This window comes from Doryrhamphus excisus, chromosome 1 (genome assembly GCF_030265055.1).
Source record: "Doryrhamphus excisus isolate RoL2022-K1 chromosome 1, RoL_Dexc_1.0, whole genome shotgun sequence".
Lineage (NCBI taxonomy): Eukaryota > Metazoa > Chordata > Actinopteri > Syngnathiformes > Syngnathidae > Doryrhamphus > Doryrhamphus excisus.
The window spans coordinates 18,472,636-18,492,100 of NC_080466.1; the positions used below are offsets into that span (position 1 = coordinate 18,472,636).

At 41.8% G+C, this 19,465-nt stretch overlaps 2 protein-coding genes across 5 annotated transcripts in view; both read left to right on the top strand.

Annotated features, from left to right (window-relative positions):
* zgc:154142 (uncharacterized protein LOC555481 homolog) overlaps nucleotides 1-4,502 on the top strand; it is a 29,608-nt gene extending 25,106 nt beyond the window's left edge. For both annotated transcript variants that reach the window (XM_058089630.1, XM_058089638.1), the window contains 6 exons: nucleotides 592-774; nucleotides 857-969; nucleotides 1,529-1,623; nucleotides 1,691-1,980; nucleotides 2,892-3,052; nucleotides 3,258-4,502. In XM_058089630.1, the coding sequence (XP_057945613.1) occupies nucleotides 592-774; nucleotides 857-969; nucleotides 1,529-1,623; nucleotides 1,691-1,980; nucleotides 2,892-3,052; nucleotides 3,258-3,455 (1,040 nt within the window). In that variant the 3' untranslated portion in view covers nucleotides 3,456-4,502. The remainder of the gene's footprint in view (nucleotides 1-591; nucleotides 775-856; nucleotides 970-1,528; nucleotides 1,624-1,690; nucleotides 1,981-2,891; nucleotides 3,053-3,257) is intronic.
* A 290-nt stretch (nucleotides 4,503-4,792) lies between these two features.
* The window catches only part of fam13a (family with sequence similarity 13 member A), a 56,094-nt gene continuing 41,421 nt past the window's right edge, over nucleotides 4,793-19,465 (top strand). For 2 of the 3 annotated variants that reach the window (XM_058080746.1, XM_058080756.1), the window contains exons 1-6: nucleotides 4,793-5,033; nucleotides 8,887-9,082; nucleotides 10,013-10,219; nucleotides 13,064-13,241; nucleotides 14,757-14,904; nucleotides 17,783-17,842. In XM_058080746.1, the coding sequence (XP_057936729.1) occupies nucleotides 5,007-5,033; nucleotides 8,887-9,082; nucleotides 10,013-10,219; nucleotides 13,064-13,241; nucleotides 14,757-14,904; nucleotides 17,783-17,842 (816 nt within the window). In that variant the 5' untranslated portion in view covers nucleotides 4,793-5,006. Of the gene's footprint in view, nucleotides 5,034-8,886; nucleotides 9,083-10,012; nucleotides 10,220-10,497; nucleotides 10,563-13,063; nucleotides 13,242-14,756; nucleotides 14,905-17,782; nucleotides 17,843-19,465 lie in introns of those variants that run through there. The other variant, XM_058080765.1, reaches the window with a different exon arrangement.

Genomic DNA, 19,465 nt, shown 5'->3' on the forward strand with positions numbered 1-19,465 from the left:
TGGCCACCAGTCCAGGGTGTACCCCGCCTCTGGCCCGGAGACAACTGGGATAGGCTCCAGCACCCCCGCGACCCTCGTGAGGATAAGCGGTAGAAAATGAATGAATGATTGTCAACTTGGCTGCACGGTGGAGAGTGGTTAGCTTGTGGCCTCACAGCTAGGAGACCCGAGTTCAATTCCACCCTCGGCCATCTCTCTTATTGACGACTCCAAATTGTCCATAGGTATGAATTTGAGTGTGAATGGTTGTTTGTCTATATGTGCCCTGTGATTGGCTGGCCATCCAGTCCAGGGTGTACCCCGCCTCTGGCCCGGAGACAACTGGGATAGGCTCCAGCACCCCCCACGACCCTTGTGAGGATAAGCGGTAGAAAATGAATAAATGAATGATTGTCAACTTGGCCATATTGTATTGCGCAACTACAAGTGTATTCGCACCTCACAATAAGTACCATCAATGGTACCCATTTGTAAAAACCAAAGAAAAAGCAAAACACACATAGGTAATAGAATATATGTTGGGTTTTTGTACCGTATTTTTATGGACTTAATGACATTTGTTACATATAATAATAATATATACACGCATAGGTCGCTTCTGTGGCTTCGCCCTGCCCCCCAAAATGGCCGTTCCATCTGACACAGTGGTCATTCGCTTCCTGAGCAATGGAGCCAACCATCAACAGGGTTTCCGTGGTTACTGGACCACCGATGCCAACGTCATTCCCACTCTGCCTCCTCCCATTCCGAACCCGTGGGACAACATTACTATCAGTGAGTGTGTCCCGACATTAGTATACCTGTGAATGTGTTTTTATCATCATATTTAATATGCATATATGGTTTATTCTACCAGGCTGGCCAGAAGATTGTGGTAACCCGGAAGTGGACCCCAGTCTGAGCACCGTAAGGGTGGTTAATGGAGTAGAAGCCGTCCCCCATTCCTGGCCCTGGCAAGTCTCCATGCAGGTACACTTAAACCCAGCCATCCAAAAAGACCGTTTTCAAGTGTAAAAAGAAGCTAACAACTGCTATTAGTGAAACAAAAAAACTCATTCGCTAACAAAGACATATTTATACGTGAAAGACTTCTTTTCCTTTTTTTTGGCGAGAGGCACAAAGAAGTGATGACGCAACTCTACAATTGAAGGCAGGGTGGACATCTTGGCAGCAAATGCAGAACAATATTTACTTTCACTTTTAAGTCTCCAAATACCAAAAAAGTGGAAAGTTGCCAGATTTAGCGAAAAAATCACCAAGTTAGCAACGCTACCTGAGGTTCCACTGTACATTTACCTTAACTTTCTTAAGAGTGATGATGAAGGTGCGCCTTCTTGAAAACAAAGCTAAAAAAAAAAAGCAAAAACAACTCCCACTGCGGTCACGTAATTTTCGAACAAAAATTTTGGTTGAATTCTGAATTGAAGAAACCTCACAAGTGTCCAGTGTTATTGCTTCTGCTGAATTTGTTATTACACTAATTGAAGGGCTTTTATTTTGTAAAACTGCATCCTGTTTCCTCCCCCAGGCCACTCCAATGCTTCCCGTCCCTTACATGCATGGCTGTGGGGGTTCTTTGATCCATGAGGAGTGGATCCTGACAGCTGCCCACTGCTTCATGTTGTAAGACCACAATATGGATTACCCTTATTGTTCCATCTTACGTTACACACTACATTCTGCCGTCCAGCCCGCTGAACCGACCCTCCTTTTGGCGCATGTGCCTGGGGAAGCATCACATGAACTCCTCCATGGACGTCCCCTCGGCTGAGACTTGTTACAAGGTGGACGGGATCATCCGGCACGAGGACTTTGTCTACGAGGATGACCGCAGCGACATCACCAACGATATCGCCCTGGTGCATCTGGCCCAGCCAGTCAACATGACCAGGGAGATCAGCCCCATATGTCTGCCCCAACCGGGTGTCGTGGTTCCAGCCGGGACGCCCTGTTTTGTCACCGGCTGGGGGGATGAAAAAGGTGGATGCTTCTGATTTTTGGAAATCTGTTTAACATATTTGGTTGTTTGTCTATATGTGCTCTGTGATTGGCTGGCGACCAGTCCATGGTGTACCCCGCCTCTCGCCCTAAGACAGCTGGGATAGGCTCCAGCACCCACTGCGACCCTCATGAGGAAAAGCGGTAGAAAATGAATGAATGAATGTTTAACATATTTGGTTGTTTGTCTATATGTGCCCTGTGATTGGCTGGCCATCAGTCCAGGGTGTACCCCGCCTCTCGCCCTAAGACAGCTGGGATAGGCTCCAGCACCCCCGCGACCCTCGTGAGGAAAAGTGGTAGAAAATGAATGAATGAATGTTTAACATATTTGGTTGTTTGTCTATATGTGCCCTGTGATTGGCTGGCGACCAGTCCAGGGTGTAGCCCGCCTCTTGCCCTAAGACAGCTGGGATAGGCTCTAGCACCCCCGCGACCCTCGTGAGGAAAAGCAGTAGAAAATGAATGAATGAATGTTAAACATATTTGTTTGTTTGTCTATATGTGCCCTGTGATTGGCTGGCGACCAGTCTAGGGTGTACCCCGCCTTTCGCCCTAAGACAGCTGGGATAGGCTCCAGCACCCCCTGCGACCCTTGTGAGGATAAGCAGTAGAAAATGAATGAATGAATGAATGTTTAAGATCTTCTAAATATGGTTTATTGCATTATTACCGACATCTAAACATAAAATAACTACCTACTACTACTGCTAACTACTTCCTGGTTTTCCGAAAGAAAAATTAGCATTGCCAGGACTCTAGTCATTGTAGTTTGTAGCTCTATATTTTTGGTGTACCTTTCTTAAAAGTCATTTTAAAATCTTGTTGTGTGTATCACACCCCCATAATGTAATTTAAAATAATTTAAACTTTCTCCACCTGCTTTCTTGTAGGTAACCTCTTCCCCAAAGTGTCGGAGAAACTGAACCAGGCATCACTTCCCGTAGTGGACTTCCAGACCTGCAGTAAACCGGCCTACTGGTGGAACACCGTGAGGCCGTCCATGATCTGTGCTGGCTACGAGTCCCCTGATGAGCTCAAGTCTGCCTGCCAGGTAAGAACAATATTAAAATTATTTTTTTTCTTCCAAATCCTGGCATCAGATGGTCATTTCAGACACAGGAATGTGTGGTGTCCTTTCATAATTGGTGCTTTACGTAACAGTGTTTTGTTTGAGATCACTCAGCCTTGATCACACACAAAAACAAAAGCAAACATTGTTGTTGTTCATTCAAGTCTTTTTCAACTTGCCCTTGCAGGGTGACTCCGGGGGTCCCTTTGCGTGTAAGGCTGCCGGGGTGAACACAACCTGGGAAGTGCACGGCATCGTCAGTTTTGGACCCCAGGGCTGCATCAGGAACAAGAAACCCTCGGTGTTCACTCGTGTTTCCGCGTTTAGCGACTGGGTCAATGATAACATCAAGAGGTTTTTGTACGAAAGGGCCCGATATGGCTAACGCTGGACTTGACTTGGAAATGAGTCAGTAATGCAGTATTGTATCATGAAGTGATGTCACATGTTAAAGGAATGAAGCATGAATGGTGGAGAGAAGTGTGAGTGTGCCCTAAGAGAAAGATTATTATTATTATTGGATAGGATGTGCTGCTAAAAAACAAATGTGCCTCTTTCTTTACTGTTCATCATTTGGTAAAAACAAGTAATAATGCAAATGTTACAATACATTTGTTATAATAACATAAATATAATATAAAATAAAATGCCCCGAAAAAACTTGACTATACTGCTACTTCATTCTAAATAAAATGTACAAATATATTTAGCGTCTTAGCATTTAAGCTATTTTGCAGGTATAAACTTACATCAAGAGTGAGCTCTATCATGCTAGTTGTTAGCATGCTAATAAATAGCTTGTTAGCATGCTAACATTGGAATATTAGCTATTTTGCTATTCATAAACTTATATAGACATTTAGGGTTCTCGTGCTAGGTGTTAACATTCTAACAATTAAAATACTAACAGTAGTATTTCACTCATTTTCTGAGGTATTACAACACTTAGACACTTAACAGCATGTTAGCGTTGTTAGTGTGTTAATGTTAGCATGTTAGCATTTAACCATTTCCATAGGCATAACCCTACACAAACCAAGCATTATTACACTAGCATGTTAGCACTGCTTGCATTTTTTGCGATTTATAAAGTTACAAAGACACTCGGTGTTCTCTTGTGAGTGTTAGCATTCTCACAGTTAAAATACTAGCATTGTCAATATGCTAATGTTAGCATTTTTTCAATGTTTTCAATGCTCAAACAACGAAAATAATCTTTTTATTAACGTTCCACGATCGCAGTCGGGTGTGGAACCATTTAACCCCTATAAATGAACGTCAACTGTATATGTATTTAGATCTGAGCTGTGGCTAACAAAAATTTAATTTTCTTCTGATAACGACATTTGGACTTGCAAATTTATTTTAGGGTGAGCACACTTTACTGAACATTTTGGTTTTCTTTCATTTATTTTCTGGATATATTTTCATTTTTCAGGTGAATAACACATTTTATAATTGTAATTGTAGTTTAATTTTTCATTTTTTAGAATATTTTTAACATTAAAAAAAAAAAAAACCTGGCGTTTGCTTGTATCCACTCCATTGCGATTTTTACTGTTGCATTTTGCGCATGCGTCTGAGTTTTGGGTGCTTCCACAGCTGAAGCCCCTTGGAAGTTTCGGGCCGCTTCCTGCCTTTGATCACGTGACTACCAGCCCTCAGCCAATAGGAGAGCACGGCTCAGATTTCAGCCAAAGAAACAGAAGGAGAAGAAGAAGAGGGAGGAGGAAGAGAAATAAAAACAGTCAGCGATTACAGACATTCTTTACCGGCATCTTTGGGTTACAATTCTCACCCAAATATACTTTCAATGGCACACTTTGAGGGGGCAAGGAGCCTCTTTGTTGGGGGAAGAGTTGACCCTGGACCAATTTTATAAAAAGAAGCAGGGCAAGCCGCAGCACATTTCTTCCCCCTTCACTGGTGTGGAAGAATGGGGGCTGGAGCTTTGACCATCTGTGTGAGTCAAACTTTCCTCTTTAACTCTTTTCAATTTGAGGACCCATTCATGTATTTTGTGTTTTAATGCTGCTGTTGTGTTGGATGTTTGAATTGGCCTTCACAGCAGTTTAAACAGGCTTCTTCTTGCCTCTCTGTCACTACTTGGCGAGATTACTTCATGCACCGAATGACCAGGAAAGAGAACATAAACAAAGATTCATTATCTTTAAAGCTTCTCCCTAGCAATGATCTCCATCCTTTGTGACATCACTTTTTATTTTACCTCCTCATAATGACCCACTTTGTACTTTTCGAAGTATTGCAGAGGCAGCAGTTGTTACTTGTGGCACCCACTTGGCACACTTACATGGGAAAGTGTTTCTACTCCAGTATCTACTCTGTGCTATACTATATAAATTGAATCCTCTTTAAAAAAGACATGGACCAAACATTCCATTCACAACAAAGCCGGAAGAAAGTGTGATTCCTAACAATATCTCAGGAATTGCAGCTGTTTTCATCCCGCAATAAGCCAATTTAAATTTCTAAGGCTGTACAACCCACCACCACACACTTGATACACGTTTCTCAAGAGAGGCATTGACATTTTATCTCACATTTCTTTTGTTTAAACACTCAAAAAGTGGTTACATTTTTGTGGTTAACCTACAAGGTTGTACAAAAGAAATTATTAAGTGACTGTCATATTGGTACCATTCTGCTGTACTGTAACGTTTTTGTATCCTTGTTAAAACACATTTTTATGGCCTGTATGGCTAATATGCTCCTAACAGAACGGCTGGTTATAGCTAACATAGCTAATAATTGTAGGGCTATATACTACGTACATGTGTGTGAACAGGAGGCCCAAAAATACAGAAGAAATGTGTTTTCAAAGTAAATGCACTGATTTCCCCAAGTGGATGACGGTGTTCGTTAGCCACCTTTATTGCTGGCTTCTGCACCAGATGTGTGTGTGTGTTTGTTTGCAATGATGCAGGAGCGTGAATAGAGGTCATTTAGCCAATTAGCAGTTTGTTAGGTAGTCTTCAGCTTCACACAAGGTTGTGGGTGGGTGTTAAACCCAGAGACCAGAAGAAAACAAAAAACAATATGAAAGGTACAAAAAAAAATCAGTACTAAATGGGCATATTTGTGTGTGTGCGTGAGGGCATTAGTTGAGAAAGGCAGACTGAGCTCAGATCAGCTTAATGGTGCTCACAGCCACAGATAATAATGTCTGAGACTCACCAATTAGCTGCACATCCTAGTAATATTTTGACATTGTACTGTTCATTTTTTTTACCCATTTCATTGTTTTGTGTCCCTAATTGGGATCTATGAATTATGTAGTAGGTACATTTGCTTTGCTTTTTAGGCAGTTGTTTTTTTCCTCCTCCCTGTCCGCTTGTCTGCCCCCTCCCAATAACCCAGTCATCCAGTTTTGTCTACCCAAATCAGCTATTCTTGCAAAATAATAATGATACATTTTATTTGGATAGCGCAAAATACTCAAAGACACTTTACAGAAAAATGGAGTTGAATAAAAGCAAGTAAACAGAGTAAAATATACGTTAAAATACAACATTCATTCGTTTATACACAGTTAAAACATGAGTAAAAGCGAGGCGGGGCACCACCAACCAAAGTTATGACTTTTTCTTGTCAGAGTACATTTTTCTCTTAATATTATTCTACTGACATTATTTTTTTTGTTTAAATTTTCTTTTTATTCCAATAAAAATTCAGCCACGTGCCGCAAATGGCCCCCAGACCACACTTTGGACACCTCAGGCTTATGGTATTAGCAGAGCATCTGCTGCCGTCAGGATCTGCTCCCTTTTGGTGGTCTCGGCGCCATATGTGAAGAAGGGGGTGAGGTTTTAAGCAGCTCCCTCTTACGTCACATGACCACTGTTGTAGCATTGGTAGCATGCACTGTGGAGGCCTCTCCATACGCCGCACGGGTCAGTTCACTTGTTGAGAAGTGGCAAACTATGACAGGGAAAATAAGGGTGTCACATGGTCTATCTGTAGTCATGGCAACCAGCTATGGAATCTCTTCCAGAAGCAGCTTGTAGAAATACAAACACAATTGTATAATTAACTGTACAAAGCTTGTGTCTGGACTTGTTTCTCATAGTAAAATATGTTCACATTGCAGACCGGCAGTATGCAAGTCCTCAGTCTGCATCAAACTGCACATTTTTCTTTTTCTTTGGCTTTTAGTCAGGTCCATGATGTAAGCGGGCTGTCAAATTGAAGGTAGGCTGTTTTGTAAGCTTTGTGTTTTACAGTGGTTAACTTCTTTTCACACTCGGGTCCGCCCATAAAACTGAAAAAGGAGCCACAAAATCATCTTCTGATGATGCCTTTTTCATGAAAAACATACATATTTATTGCATATTTATACATCTTTTATGTTTTTCTGCATGAGAGGCAAAAAGGCTCAGCATGCATCTTTCTCAAGTGCTCTATACAGCAGGCAGGAAGTGGAAAAACATGGAGGAGTGTAGCATGCAGAGGGTTACACACATACACAGTTCAGTTCCAAATCTGAAAATTGTAAATACTTCATGGTGTTATATTGGCTTTATTCATCCCTCAGTGGGGACATTTGCATTGCACAGCAACAAGAGGACAGAATCAGTTAAGCAGTGCAAAATACACAAAATAAAAAATAAACAATATAAACAATTTACCCAGAGATATATATATATAGAAATACAGTTTGCAAGATAATATGAAATATGAGATGAAATATATGCCCAGCCTATACACTATGAGATCCTGCTCGTGCGCTAATATGAGGCATTATTAAATACTGCACTTAGAATTTAATATATAGCACTTAGAGCTTAATATTGCACGTGGAGCTTGATCAGATATTGCACAGTGAATGGAGTCTGGAATAACTATACTGAATATAAAAACAAAGTATTGCACAGATGTACATAGCGGTGTAGAAGTCTATTGGGAGCAGTGCTGGTTGTAAATGATTAAATATATTAAAAATATAAATATATTAAATTATTATTATTTGTGTTGATTATGTTGTGACATAGTTGTTTAGATCCATCCAATTTCTATGCCACTTATCCTCATTAGGGTTGTGGGGGGTATGTTGGAGCCTATCCCAGCTGTCTTCGGGCGAGAGGCGGGGCACACCCTGGACTGGTGGCCAGCCAATCACAGGGCACATATAGACAAACAACCATTCACACTCACATTCATACCTATGGACAATTTAAAGTCGCCATTGATATTCCCACCACTTTGTCAAAGAGTAGGCTTTGGAACACATCTGGATATGTTGTATCTATTAAGGTAATGCAGGGTTAGTGTATACAGTATGTTTTAAAAAAAAGTGGATAAAATGCACAATAGCGCTTTGGAGACACACACTGTCAGAGAGAGGCGTGTTGCATTCAAGACTCAGATCATTGCTGCGTATGTAAACATAATCAGTGAGAGGTATGTTGTAAAAAGGCTGCTCGATGTTTGTTTGCCTGCAGAGTGAAATGATCTCTGTGAGGTTGCTATGATAGTGTGTTGCTATAGTTTGCTAGAGTGACCCCGCCCCCCTCCCCACATCATCCATGCTGATTCTTCTGCACACTTGACATTCACATGCAAATGTTTGCCATGAAGACTGACCTCCCTGACTCTGTGAGTATATGTGTGTGCGGGTGTGCAAGTGCTTTTTCTGCAAAGGTGTTTCATGGTAACCTGATATTTGTTGTCGACACACACAAACACACACACACACACACACACACACACAGCTCCTGTTCTCTCCAAGTTAACATGGCTGCAATAAGCGTCTTCTTCTTCTGTGTTGTCTCCGCTGAGTTGCCAACGTCTCTCTGCAGCACAACAATGCGGCGGTGCAGGTGAAGGAGGACATGAAAAAGATGGTCCAGATGCCCATGCTGAGACCCAAGTCTGTGTCGGCCAAGCACACCAAGCTGTTTGGGGCGTCCCTGTCAGAGTTGCAGGAAAACGGACTGATGGAGGACGGTGTGCCTCTGGTGTTGAGGAGGATGGTGGAACACCTTCGCAAGAACGGTGAGCAGCTAAATTGTCCATAGGTGTGAATGTGAGTGTGAATGGTCTATATTGTCTATATATGCCTTATGATTGGCTGGCAACAAGTCCAGGATGTACCCTGCGTCTCGCTGAAAGTCAGCTGGGATAGGCTCCAGCATACTCCTGCGACCCTAATGAGGATAAATGTTACAAAATTTTTTTGTAATGTACTACAATAATCTTCTGCTGTCAAAAGTTTCACATTTTCAAGTATTTTATTGGGTACCAAAAGATTTACATTGTTTCAATTACATGGGTGGCTGCAGTTCTTGAGTCAGACCGCTTGATGGCAGTAAAAGTAAAGGCATCTTGAATAAATGTATTTGCATGTACAGTATTAAATCATACAAGCAATATTTTTTTTAATTCAAAAACATTTTTCAAAATAAAAAATATTAATCACCATTGAGAGATATCTACTATAATTAAGTTGACACTGAATTCAATTCATTTTAATAAATATAATACAATTTTAGGCTGATTATTTTCATTCATTCATTTTCTACCGCTTATCCTCACGAGGGCTGCGGGGGTGCTGGAGCCTATCCCAGCTGTCTACGGACGAGAGGCGGGGTACACCCTGGACTGGTGGCCAGCCAATCACAGGGCACATATAGACAAACAACCATTCACACTCACATTCATACCTATGGACAATTTGGAGTCGCTAATTAACCTAGCATGTTTTTGGAATGTGGGAGGAAACCGGAGTACCCGGAGAAAACCCACGCATGCACGGGGAGAACATGCAAACTCCACACAGAGATGGCCGAGGGTGGAATTGAACCCCGGTCTCCGAGCTGTGAGGCCTGCGCGCTAACCACCTGACCCCTGTGCAGCCCATTATTTTCAATGTCATCAAATTTGGCTCCAAATCTTAATAAAGTTGTCACATTGTTTTTATTACAGCTTTGCAGCAGGAGGGTTTGTTCAGGGTGAACGGCAACGTCCGTGCAGTGGAGGCCTTGAGACAGCGTCTGGAGAGCGACGAAGATGTGGACATGAGTGATTCGGACACGTGCACTGTGACCAGCTTGCTCAAAAAGTACTTAAGGGACCTGCCTCAGGCCCTGGTGGACTCTGCTGTCCAAAAGGAGCTGATACTTCACTACCAAGGTACGTACATATATGCACAATTTTATGCTTATGACCACATAACTTCCGTTGTAGCACACCAAAGCATCGGCATCAGTCTAATCAATTAAGCCGTTTTTCCGAATGGAGGTAACAAACTCCCAATTTTAATACACGCAGACGCACATGCTGACTAAACGTGCGTCATTGAGCGTGCGGTGATTAGTAGCTATATGTGTTTATCCAACTCTGACCCCATTATGTTCTCCCCTAGTAATAGTATCAACATATTTGTAGGCTCTTTGCAGCATAAATACTGGCATACCGCAGGAAGGAAGGAGCCGTCCGTGCCAGCCAGAGACAGACCAGGAAACTGAAACTGCACGTAGGTTTTTAGGAATGTTTTTATGAGGTTCCATCCCACCTCATTCTTAAGGACTTTTAAAGGTTTCTAATGAATACTGGAAAAATTAGCATAATTTAATATCAAAATGATGTATACACTTGAAACTAAAGGAGATTATACAGTATATTTGTGTCTTGGGGCCCTGGAGGGATGGTAGTCAGCTCATTCTATGTAGTCTGCTGCGCCTCATATACAGTGAAGAAAATAAGTATTTGAACACCCTGCTATTTTGCTATTTCTCCCACTTAGAAATCATGGAGGGGTCTGAAATTTTCATCGTAGGTGCATGTCCACTGTGAGAGAGATAAACTAAAAAGAAAAATCCAGAAATCACAATGCATGATTTTTTAACAATTTATTTGTGTGATACAGCTGCTAATAAGTATTTGAACACCTGAGAAAATGAATGTTAATATTTGGTACAGTAGCCTTTGTTTGCTATTACAGAGGTCAAACGTTTCCTGTAGTTTTTCACCAGGTTTGCACACACTGCAGGAGGGATCTTGGCCCACTCCTCCACACAGATCTTCTCTAGATCAGTCAGGTTTCTGGGCTGTCGCTGAGAAACACGGAGTTTGAGCTCCCTCCAAAGATTTTCGATTGGGTTCAGGTCTGGAGACTGGCTGGGCCATGCTAGAACCTTGATATGCTTCTTACGGAGCCACTCCTTGGTTTTCCTGGCTGTGTGCTTCGGGTCGTTGTCGTGTTGGAAGACCCAGCCACGACCCATCTTCAATGCTCTGACAGAGGGAAGGAGGTTGTTCCCCAAAATCTCACAATACACGGCCCCAGTCATCCTCTCTTTAATGCAGTGCACTCGTCCTGTCCCATGTGCAGAAAAACACCCCCAAAGCATGATGCTACCACCCCCATGCTTCACAGTAGGGATGGTGTTCTTCGGATTGTACTCTTCATTCTTCTTCCTCCAAACACGCTTATTGGAATTATGACCAAAAAGTTCTATTTTGGTCTCATCTGACCATAAAACTTTCTCCCATGACTCCTCTGTATCATCCAAATGGTCATATGCAAACTTAAGACGGGCCTTGACATGTGCTGGTTTAAGCAGGGGAACCTTTCGTGCCATGCATGATTTCACATCATGACGTCTTAGTGTATTACCTACAGTAACCTTGGAAACGGTGGTCCCAGCTCTTTTCAGGTCATTGACCAAGTCCTGTCGTGTAGTTCTGGGCTGATTCCTCACCTTTCTTAGAATCATTGAGACCCCACGAGGTGATATCTTGCATGGGGCTCCACTCCGATTGAGATTGACCGTCATGTTTAGCTTCTTCCATTTTCTAATGATAGCTCCAACAGTGGACCTTTTTTCACCAAGCTGCTTGGTAATTGCTCCGTAGCCCTTTCCAGCCTTGTGGAGGTGTACAATTTTGTCTCTGGTGTCTTTGGACAGCTCTTTGGTCTTCGCCATGTTACAAGTTAAAGTCTTACTGATTGTATGGGGTGGACAGGTGTCTTTATGCAGCTAACGACCTCAAACAGGTGCATCTGATTCAGGATGATACATGGAGTGCAGGTGGACTTCTAATGGGCAGACTAACAGGTCTTTCAGGGTCAGAATTCTAGATGATACACAGGTGTTCAAATACTTATTTGCAGCTGTATCACACAAATAAATTGTTAAAAAATCATGCATTGTGATTTCTGGATTTTTCTTTTTAGTTTATCTCTCTCACAGTGGACATGCACCTACGATGAAAATTTCAGACCCCTCCATGATTTCTAAGTGGGAGAAATAGCAAAATAGCAGGGTGTTCAAATACTTATTTTCTTCACTGTAAGAGGGGCCCTGCAGCTACATTATGGGAGCACAGGGGCCGCACATTCAGTGACTCAAAGACCTCCACATTTTGAATGCAGTGGAAACCTTGAATTTCCACACTTGATGTCTGGAAGACCCCACAGACCACCACCTTTCAGGTATAAAGTGACTTCCAAACTTTGGACCCTCCATATTTAATGTGTACAGAGGTCAAGGGTCCTCCACACTTTGGGTGCACAGGGGCCCTTGAACCAGCACTGCTGAATTGCAAAGGGGCTTCATGTTGAGGCACAGTGAGGTCCATGGACCCCCATGCTAGATTTGTAGAGGAGGTCTGGGACCTTCACACTATGGCTACCAATGGACCTCCTCGCTTTGGGTGCAGGATCTCCACATGGGGTCTGCAGGTCCCAACACTGTAAAAAAACACTCAGGGCCCATGAAGCTTACTGGTAAGCTTTGAATCATTAACGACTATAAGTGCCCAATCTTTATAAGCATCAAGTATCCGATGATCCGCTCTTGACTAAACTGGGGTCTGGGTGTGAGAGTCCAACCCCAAAGGCTCATACCGCAACCATCCAGTGACCTAGACAGCGTCAATGGGATACCCCGAGTCACTGCCTGAGACCCCCTGATAGATTAACTGGTGTACCTTGCCTTTGACCTCTCCCGTGACCCGTGTGTGTGTTCGTAGAGTGTGGCGATGACGGCTCCTCCACAGATCTCAGGGACCTGCTGAAGCAGCTACCAGACGTCCACCACAGCTTGCTGCGTTATCTGTGTCACTTCCTCACTCTGGTGGAGAGCAACCACGGGGAGAACCGCATGACCGCACACAACCTAGCAACTGTGTTTGGACCCAGCATCTTCCAGTGAGTGTCAGTGTCGGGCAAGGCTTAAACAGCGGTCACATGCAAGTACTAGAGTTACCATCTTGGATCTTAACAGCTAAATTGATGTGAAGTTGAATCCAGATCCACTGTATGGGGTCCAGATGAAACACATAATGGCTTCTGACCATTTATACACAAATACATAAAATACTTGAAAAATAATGTGGGATTTTTTTTTAAACATTGAAATAATACATTCCTATAATAATTTAATTTAATAAATTACACCTAGTGTCAGTATACATCATATGTATATTTAAAATTTGGTATTTATGTGAAAAATTGTTCTATACAAAATTCATTCATTCATTCATTTTCTACCGCTTTTCCTCACGATGGTCGCAGGGGGTGCTGGAGCCTATCCCAGCTGTCTTTAGGCGAGAGGCGGGGTACACTCTGGACTGGTGGCCAGCCAATCACAGGGCACATATAGACAAACAACCATTCACACTCACATTCATACCTATGGACAATTTGGAGTCGCCAATTAACCTAGCATGTTTTTGGAATGTGGGAGGAAACCGGAGTACCCGGAGAAAACCCACGCATGCACGGGGAGAACATGCAAAGTCCACACAGAGATGGCCGAGGGTGGTGAAAGACAAAATAAGAAGCCAAAAAGTTACCACTTCCACACAAAATAGGAGGAGAACTCATTCATTCATTTATTTTCTACCGCTTATCTTCACAAGGGTCGCAGGGGTGCTGGAGCCTATCCCAGCTGTCTTCGGCGAGAGGCGGGGTACACCCTGGACTGGTGGCCAGCCAATCACAGGGCACATATAGACAAACAACCATTCACACTCACATTCATACCTATGGACAATTTGGAGTCGCCAATTAACCTAGCATGTTTTTGGAATGTGGGAGGAAACCGGAGTACCTGGAGAAAACCCACGCATGCACGGGGAGAACATGCAAACTCCACACAGAGGTGGCCGAGGGTGGAATTGAACACTGGTTTTCCTAGCTGTGAGGTCTGCGCGCTAACCACTCATCCACCGTGCCGCCTGTGATACAATATATATATTTTTAATAATAAAATATTTTTTCAACAGTGATCAAAATAATACTGTAGTTATAAAATATTATTACTTTGTATAACATTAACACTGCTGAGTCTCCATTTGAGGTAACCAACCATAATAATGCACAAAAATGACATAATGTGGAGTTATGTTATGTTATGTTAAAGTTGCAATAACAACCAGGATGATACACAATACCAGTGTGACCTCACCTAGGTGGGTCCATGCCATATAAATAAATGATCAAGTGTGCGGTTTCATGTGTCCTCGCTGGCCTATTTATTAGAATCCTACTCCGGCTACTACATGCTCCACTAATAAACTGTATAGGATAATCTTTCATTCCGTTCATACTGTTCTCTTTACATCTGCGATTAGGGTTACATAATTACATGCACCGTCAGGTTGCTCTGATCTATAGTAAATTTTCCAAAGAAAAGTCTTTTAATAAAAGTGTGCTTTTCAGCGTGGCTGCAGGGTTCGAGGCCGTGAACGACCAGAATATCTGCAACAAGATTCTGGTGCGGCTCATCCAGAACTACAGCAGCGTGTTTGAGACAGAGAAAAAAAAAGAAGAAGAAACGGAGGAATTGGCAGATGTCATCCTGGTCAAGGTGTGTATGTTTATTATTATTTTTTATATTTTTTAAACATGGAGTATGTTGAAATGATGCTCCTCCAGCTCTCTGACCTGTGACGTCACTCTCCTGCCTATTTGCCCAGCAGGGCGGAAGCGAATGGAGAGCCGATTATATAACTTGCGGCTAAAATGGATGTACCACGTATTGATCACGCCGGCAGTAAACGTTGTCACAGGTGGCCCCTCGTTTCCACTTGAATGATTTGTGTCCGTCTCCATGCGCCATGTTTTTTATTTCGTATTGATCAGCATGTTTGGTCGATAGTACCAAACAGAACACAACATTCATTTTCTACGCTGCTCATCTTGAAGAACCCAGAGCTCACATTTGTAACTCTGATGGACTTTTCTCGGGGAAAATGGGTCTCTAAAGTCTAAAAAAAACACACAAAAAAAACAGGACTTTGTCATCCATGACGTCAAACAAACGTCAGGAGTCCTTAGTCTAAATCAGGGGTGTTTAAAGTGTATATAACCTGTAACACAATGCTGCTATACTGTAGCTCAGCGATTCCCAAAGTGTGGACCGCGGCCCCCTGGTGGGCTGTGGTTTTACTGCAGGTGGGCCATGAGAGGTCATTAAAAATATGATTCATTTTTGCAAATATTATTTTTAAAATTGTAAAATATTTATTGCACGATTAAAAACAAATATTTATAGGCCCAAGTAATAACCTATTGAGCGTTATTCACCTGTCACAATATTTTAGGAATATATTTTAGGAACCTTTTCAATGGCATATGATTGGAACGTAGCTCTCTGGTCATCATGTTATGAAAGGTATGAGAATTAATTAGACTAAAAGTTTGGGCTTCCATTATCCTCTTGCTTTCATTTCAATCCTGAATCTTTATAATAATAATAATAATTCATTCATTTTCTACAGCTTATCCTCACGAGGGTCGTGTGGGGTGCTGGAGCCTATCCCAGCTATCTTCGGGCGAGAGGCAGGGTACACCCTGGACTGCTGGCCAGCCAATCACAGGGCACATATAGACAAACAACCATTCACACTCACATTCATACCTATGGACAATTTGGAGTCGCCAATTAACCTAGCATGTTTTTGGAATGTGGGAGGAAACCGTAATCCCTGGAGAAAACCCACGCCCGTCTGGCCGAGGGTGGAATTGAACCCAGGTCTCCTAGCTGTGAGGTCTGCGCCCTTATCACTCCCCGCTGTGCAGCCAAAAATATGATACATTTTTGTAAATATTATTTTTTTGTAAAATATTTATTGCATTATTAAAAACAAATATTTATAGACCTAAGTAATAATTTATTGAGCGTTATTGACCTGTCACAATATTTCAGGAACCTTATACAGTTTATGATTAGAACGTAGCATGGATGCAGTTATGAAAAGGATGAGAATTAATTTGATTAAAAGTTTGGGCGTCCTTTATCCCCCTGGTTTAGTTTTAATCCTGAAACTTATTATTATTATTATTATTATTATTAAGTTAAGTACTCTTAGAATGCAGCATTTGGTCTATGTACTGTTTATAGGACAAAGGTGGGCCGCAGACATTTTTTAGATTTTCAAGTGGGCCCCGAGTTGGAAATTTTGGAATCCCTGCTGTAGCTTCTAATATATGTGTATACCCACCTACAGTGGATTGGTTTTAGCATCTTTCATGTAGAAAATGTGGCAATATCCTTGAGTTTTTCTGCATTTCTTAAAGGACAGCCAAGAAGAAAAGTGTGACAATAACCATAGACCTGCATTACAAAACACCCACCCCAAAGTTAGGGTGTTAAGCAGAATCACCACATAATTTTGTACACACTTGAGTGCTACTTTTTTGTTGAAAAAAGGATGCAGTTTAGGTTAGTCATTCTACAGTAGGTTAGCGATTTAAAAAAAAAAAACAAAAAACTTTATTGCAGTTGCTGCACAAGGAACTTGTGGAATTTGCAAAACCTCACGTGAATTTCCACTTTAGGAAAGACATCCTTCACAACAAAGTCTCGATTGGTGATTGATGGCAGCGCCTTGAAACGTGACTTTGGCTGTCATCTTTGATGGGGGAGGGGTGCTTGACCTCTCATGTGGTCGCCCAGGAGTGGATCTGTTGCTGTTTTTAGCGTCATCAAACACATCTAATATCACACCATGCATGAAAAGGGAGCTTTAGATACTGCCGGGACTGATACGTATCAATAGAATAGTTTGTATTTTTTTTTTTTACGGTGTGACAGCCACGTGACAACACTTTGACCTTTTAGGAAGCCCCTTAGTCCGAATGAGATCACCTTGCCTACAAATATGCACACATACTCAAAAACGCCAACACGTCTGGCAAGGCTGTCTCCACCACGACAGCAGCACACGTGATGTTTTGTGTTAACATTTTAGGATTTTTAATTTACATCATTTCATATGGCAAGTATTTATCCAGTTTGGTTAGAGTCAGACCTTCTGGAACAAATGAATGATGCTAACCAAGGTTCCACTACATCAGTCATTTTTTGTCGTGGTACACGCTCTGGACATTACCGGGTGCGTGCGCCCTTCAAATTCTGCCTTTTTCTTTGTTTTAACACCAAGCATGTGACGCGTGCGGCGTGATTAGCGTGACGCAGGTCTGTGTAGAAAAACCTGTTTTGTTTAGTTTTTTCTCTCCAAAGCTTAGAAAGCCATTTGTGTGTGTGTGTGTGTGTGTGTGGCTTTCTGCAAGCTTTACCGATGTTATCTGCTGACTGTGCTGGGGAAGGTTGTTCTCACGCCGACACACAGTATGCAAACATTTCAATTGAATTGAATTCAATATCTTATTAAATGCACTTATGCTTCTTGTACATTTTCATCCCATCACCCCGCCCCCCCACCTTTTTTTTCCCCCTCAAGGTTTTCACAAAGGCAGAATCACAAAACCTAACCACGAGTACACGACCCAGGAAAAGGAAGGTAATGTACATAAAACTCACTTGTCATTCTAAGGGTTTGCCGCCATCACGTGTCGTCTTATCTCAGGGATAATAAACCATCTCTCAGACATAATCCAATGGTCACATGATTAACAGGAGCAGAAAGCCGCGACTGTTGCCAGCACTTGAAATGAAGCATTAGGAAAAACCTTAATTAACTGTACAATGAATGTTTATAGTCATTATGACAATCTTAACTGTTGTGCAAGCGTAAAAAGAAATTAACCTCTGTCTACATATATATATAAATATATATATATATATATATATATATATATATATATATATATATAAGCTAGCTGTAAATAATTGATCAGTATATATATATATATATATATATATAAGCTAGCTGTAAATAATTGATCAGTATATACATATGTATAATACTATATATATATATATATATATATATATATATGTTGTGTAAGTAATGGGACAAAACCATTTGTATGTGTAGCATTATAGAGTGCGCATAATTTATTTAGTTGACTTTATTTGTTAGCCGATTAAAACTGTACCTCGTTCAACAGTCATTTGACTTTATACCTAGGTGGTGTACCTTTATACCTTGATTAATATTGCTGAGTCTGTTATTTGACTACCAAAGAAGGTACTCAACCTTTGTCACTTGCTCCCTCAACCATCTTGAACTAGAAATCAGTAAACAGAAGAAACCAAATTACTTTACTATTTATGTATTGATGGTGAACTTAGGATAGGACCTTTGGAAATGAATACCTATTTGGGTAAACACAACAATCCTTAATATTTTAAAGACCATGTGGAAAGTGCTTAAACTGGTATGCCTACTGGTGAAAGCTGCAAATGAATCCCAGAAATTCCTCTTGTAAAATCCCGCCATGATTCAACATACGGTCACGATATCACAACATTCTATTCAATCACAATACTCATTAACTTATTGCTACCCCATAAATCTGTCTCACACTCAAGGCCAAACATGCCTGAAAGGTCTTTTAAGGTAATAAAAAAAAATGAGATTAGTGATATCAAATCCACTCACGAGACTGAACCACACCTTGAGTTGTCATCAAGTTGACATACAGTCCATATAAGGAACTGCTGTTTCCTTGAACAACCGTTGTGGAACCGTGCCATGTGATGCCTGTGCTATTGTTTTTTGTGGTGGTGCCAAGTCAGGTGGACTCGGATATTTGTCATACAGCTAGAACACAATAGAACTTTTGGGTGTACACTCTTTGAGAGCACTGACAAGCACATTTATGGAAAAAATTGGTTGACAATGACATATTCTTAGGAGTGGCACCTCCTAAACTCATTCATTCATTCATTTTCTACCGCTTATCCTCACAAGGGTTGCAGGGGGTGCTGGAGCCTATCCCAGCTGTCTTCGGGTGAGAAGCGGGGTACACCCTGGACTGGTCGCCAGCCAATCACAGGGCACATATAGACAAACAACCATTCACACTCACATTCATACCTATGGACAATTTGGAGTCGCCAATTAACCTAGCATGTTTTTGGAATGTGGGATTAAACCGGAGTACCCGGAGAAAACCCACGCATGCACAAGGAGAACATGCAAACTCCACACAGAGATGGCAGAGGGTGGAATTGAACT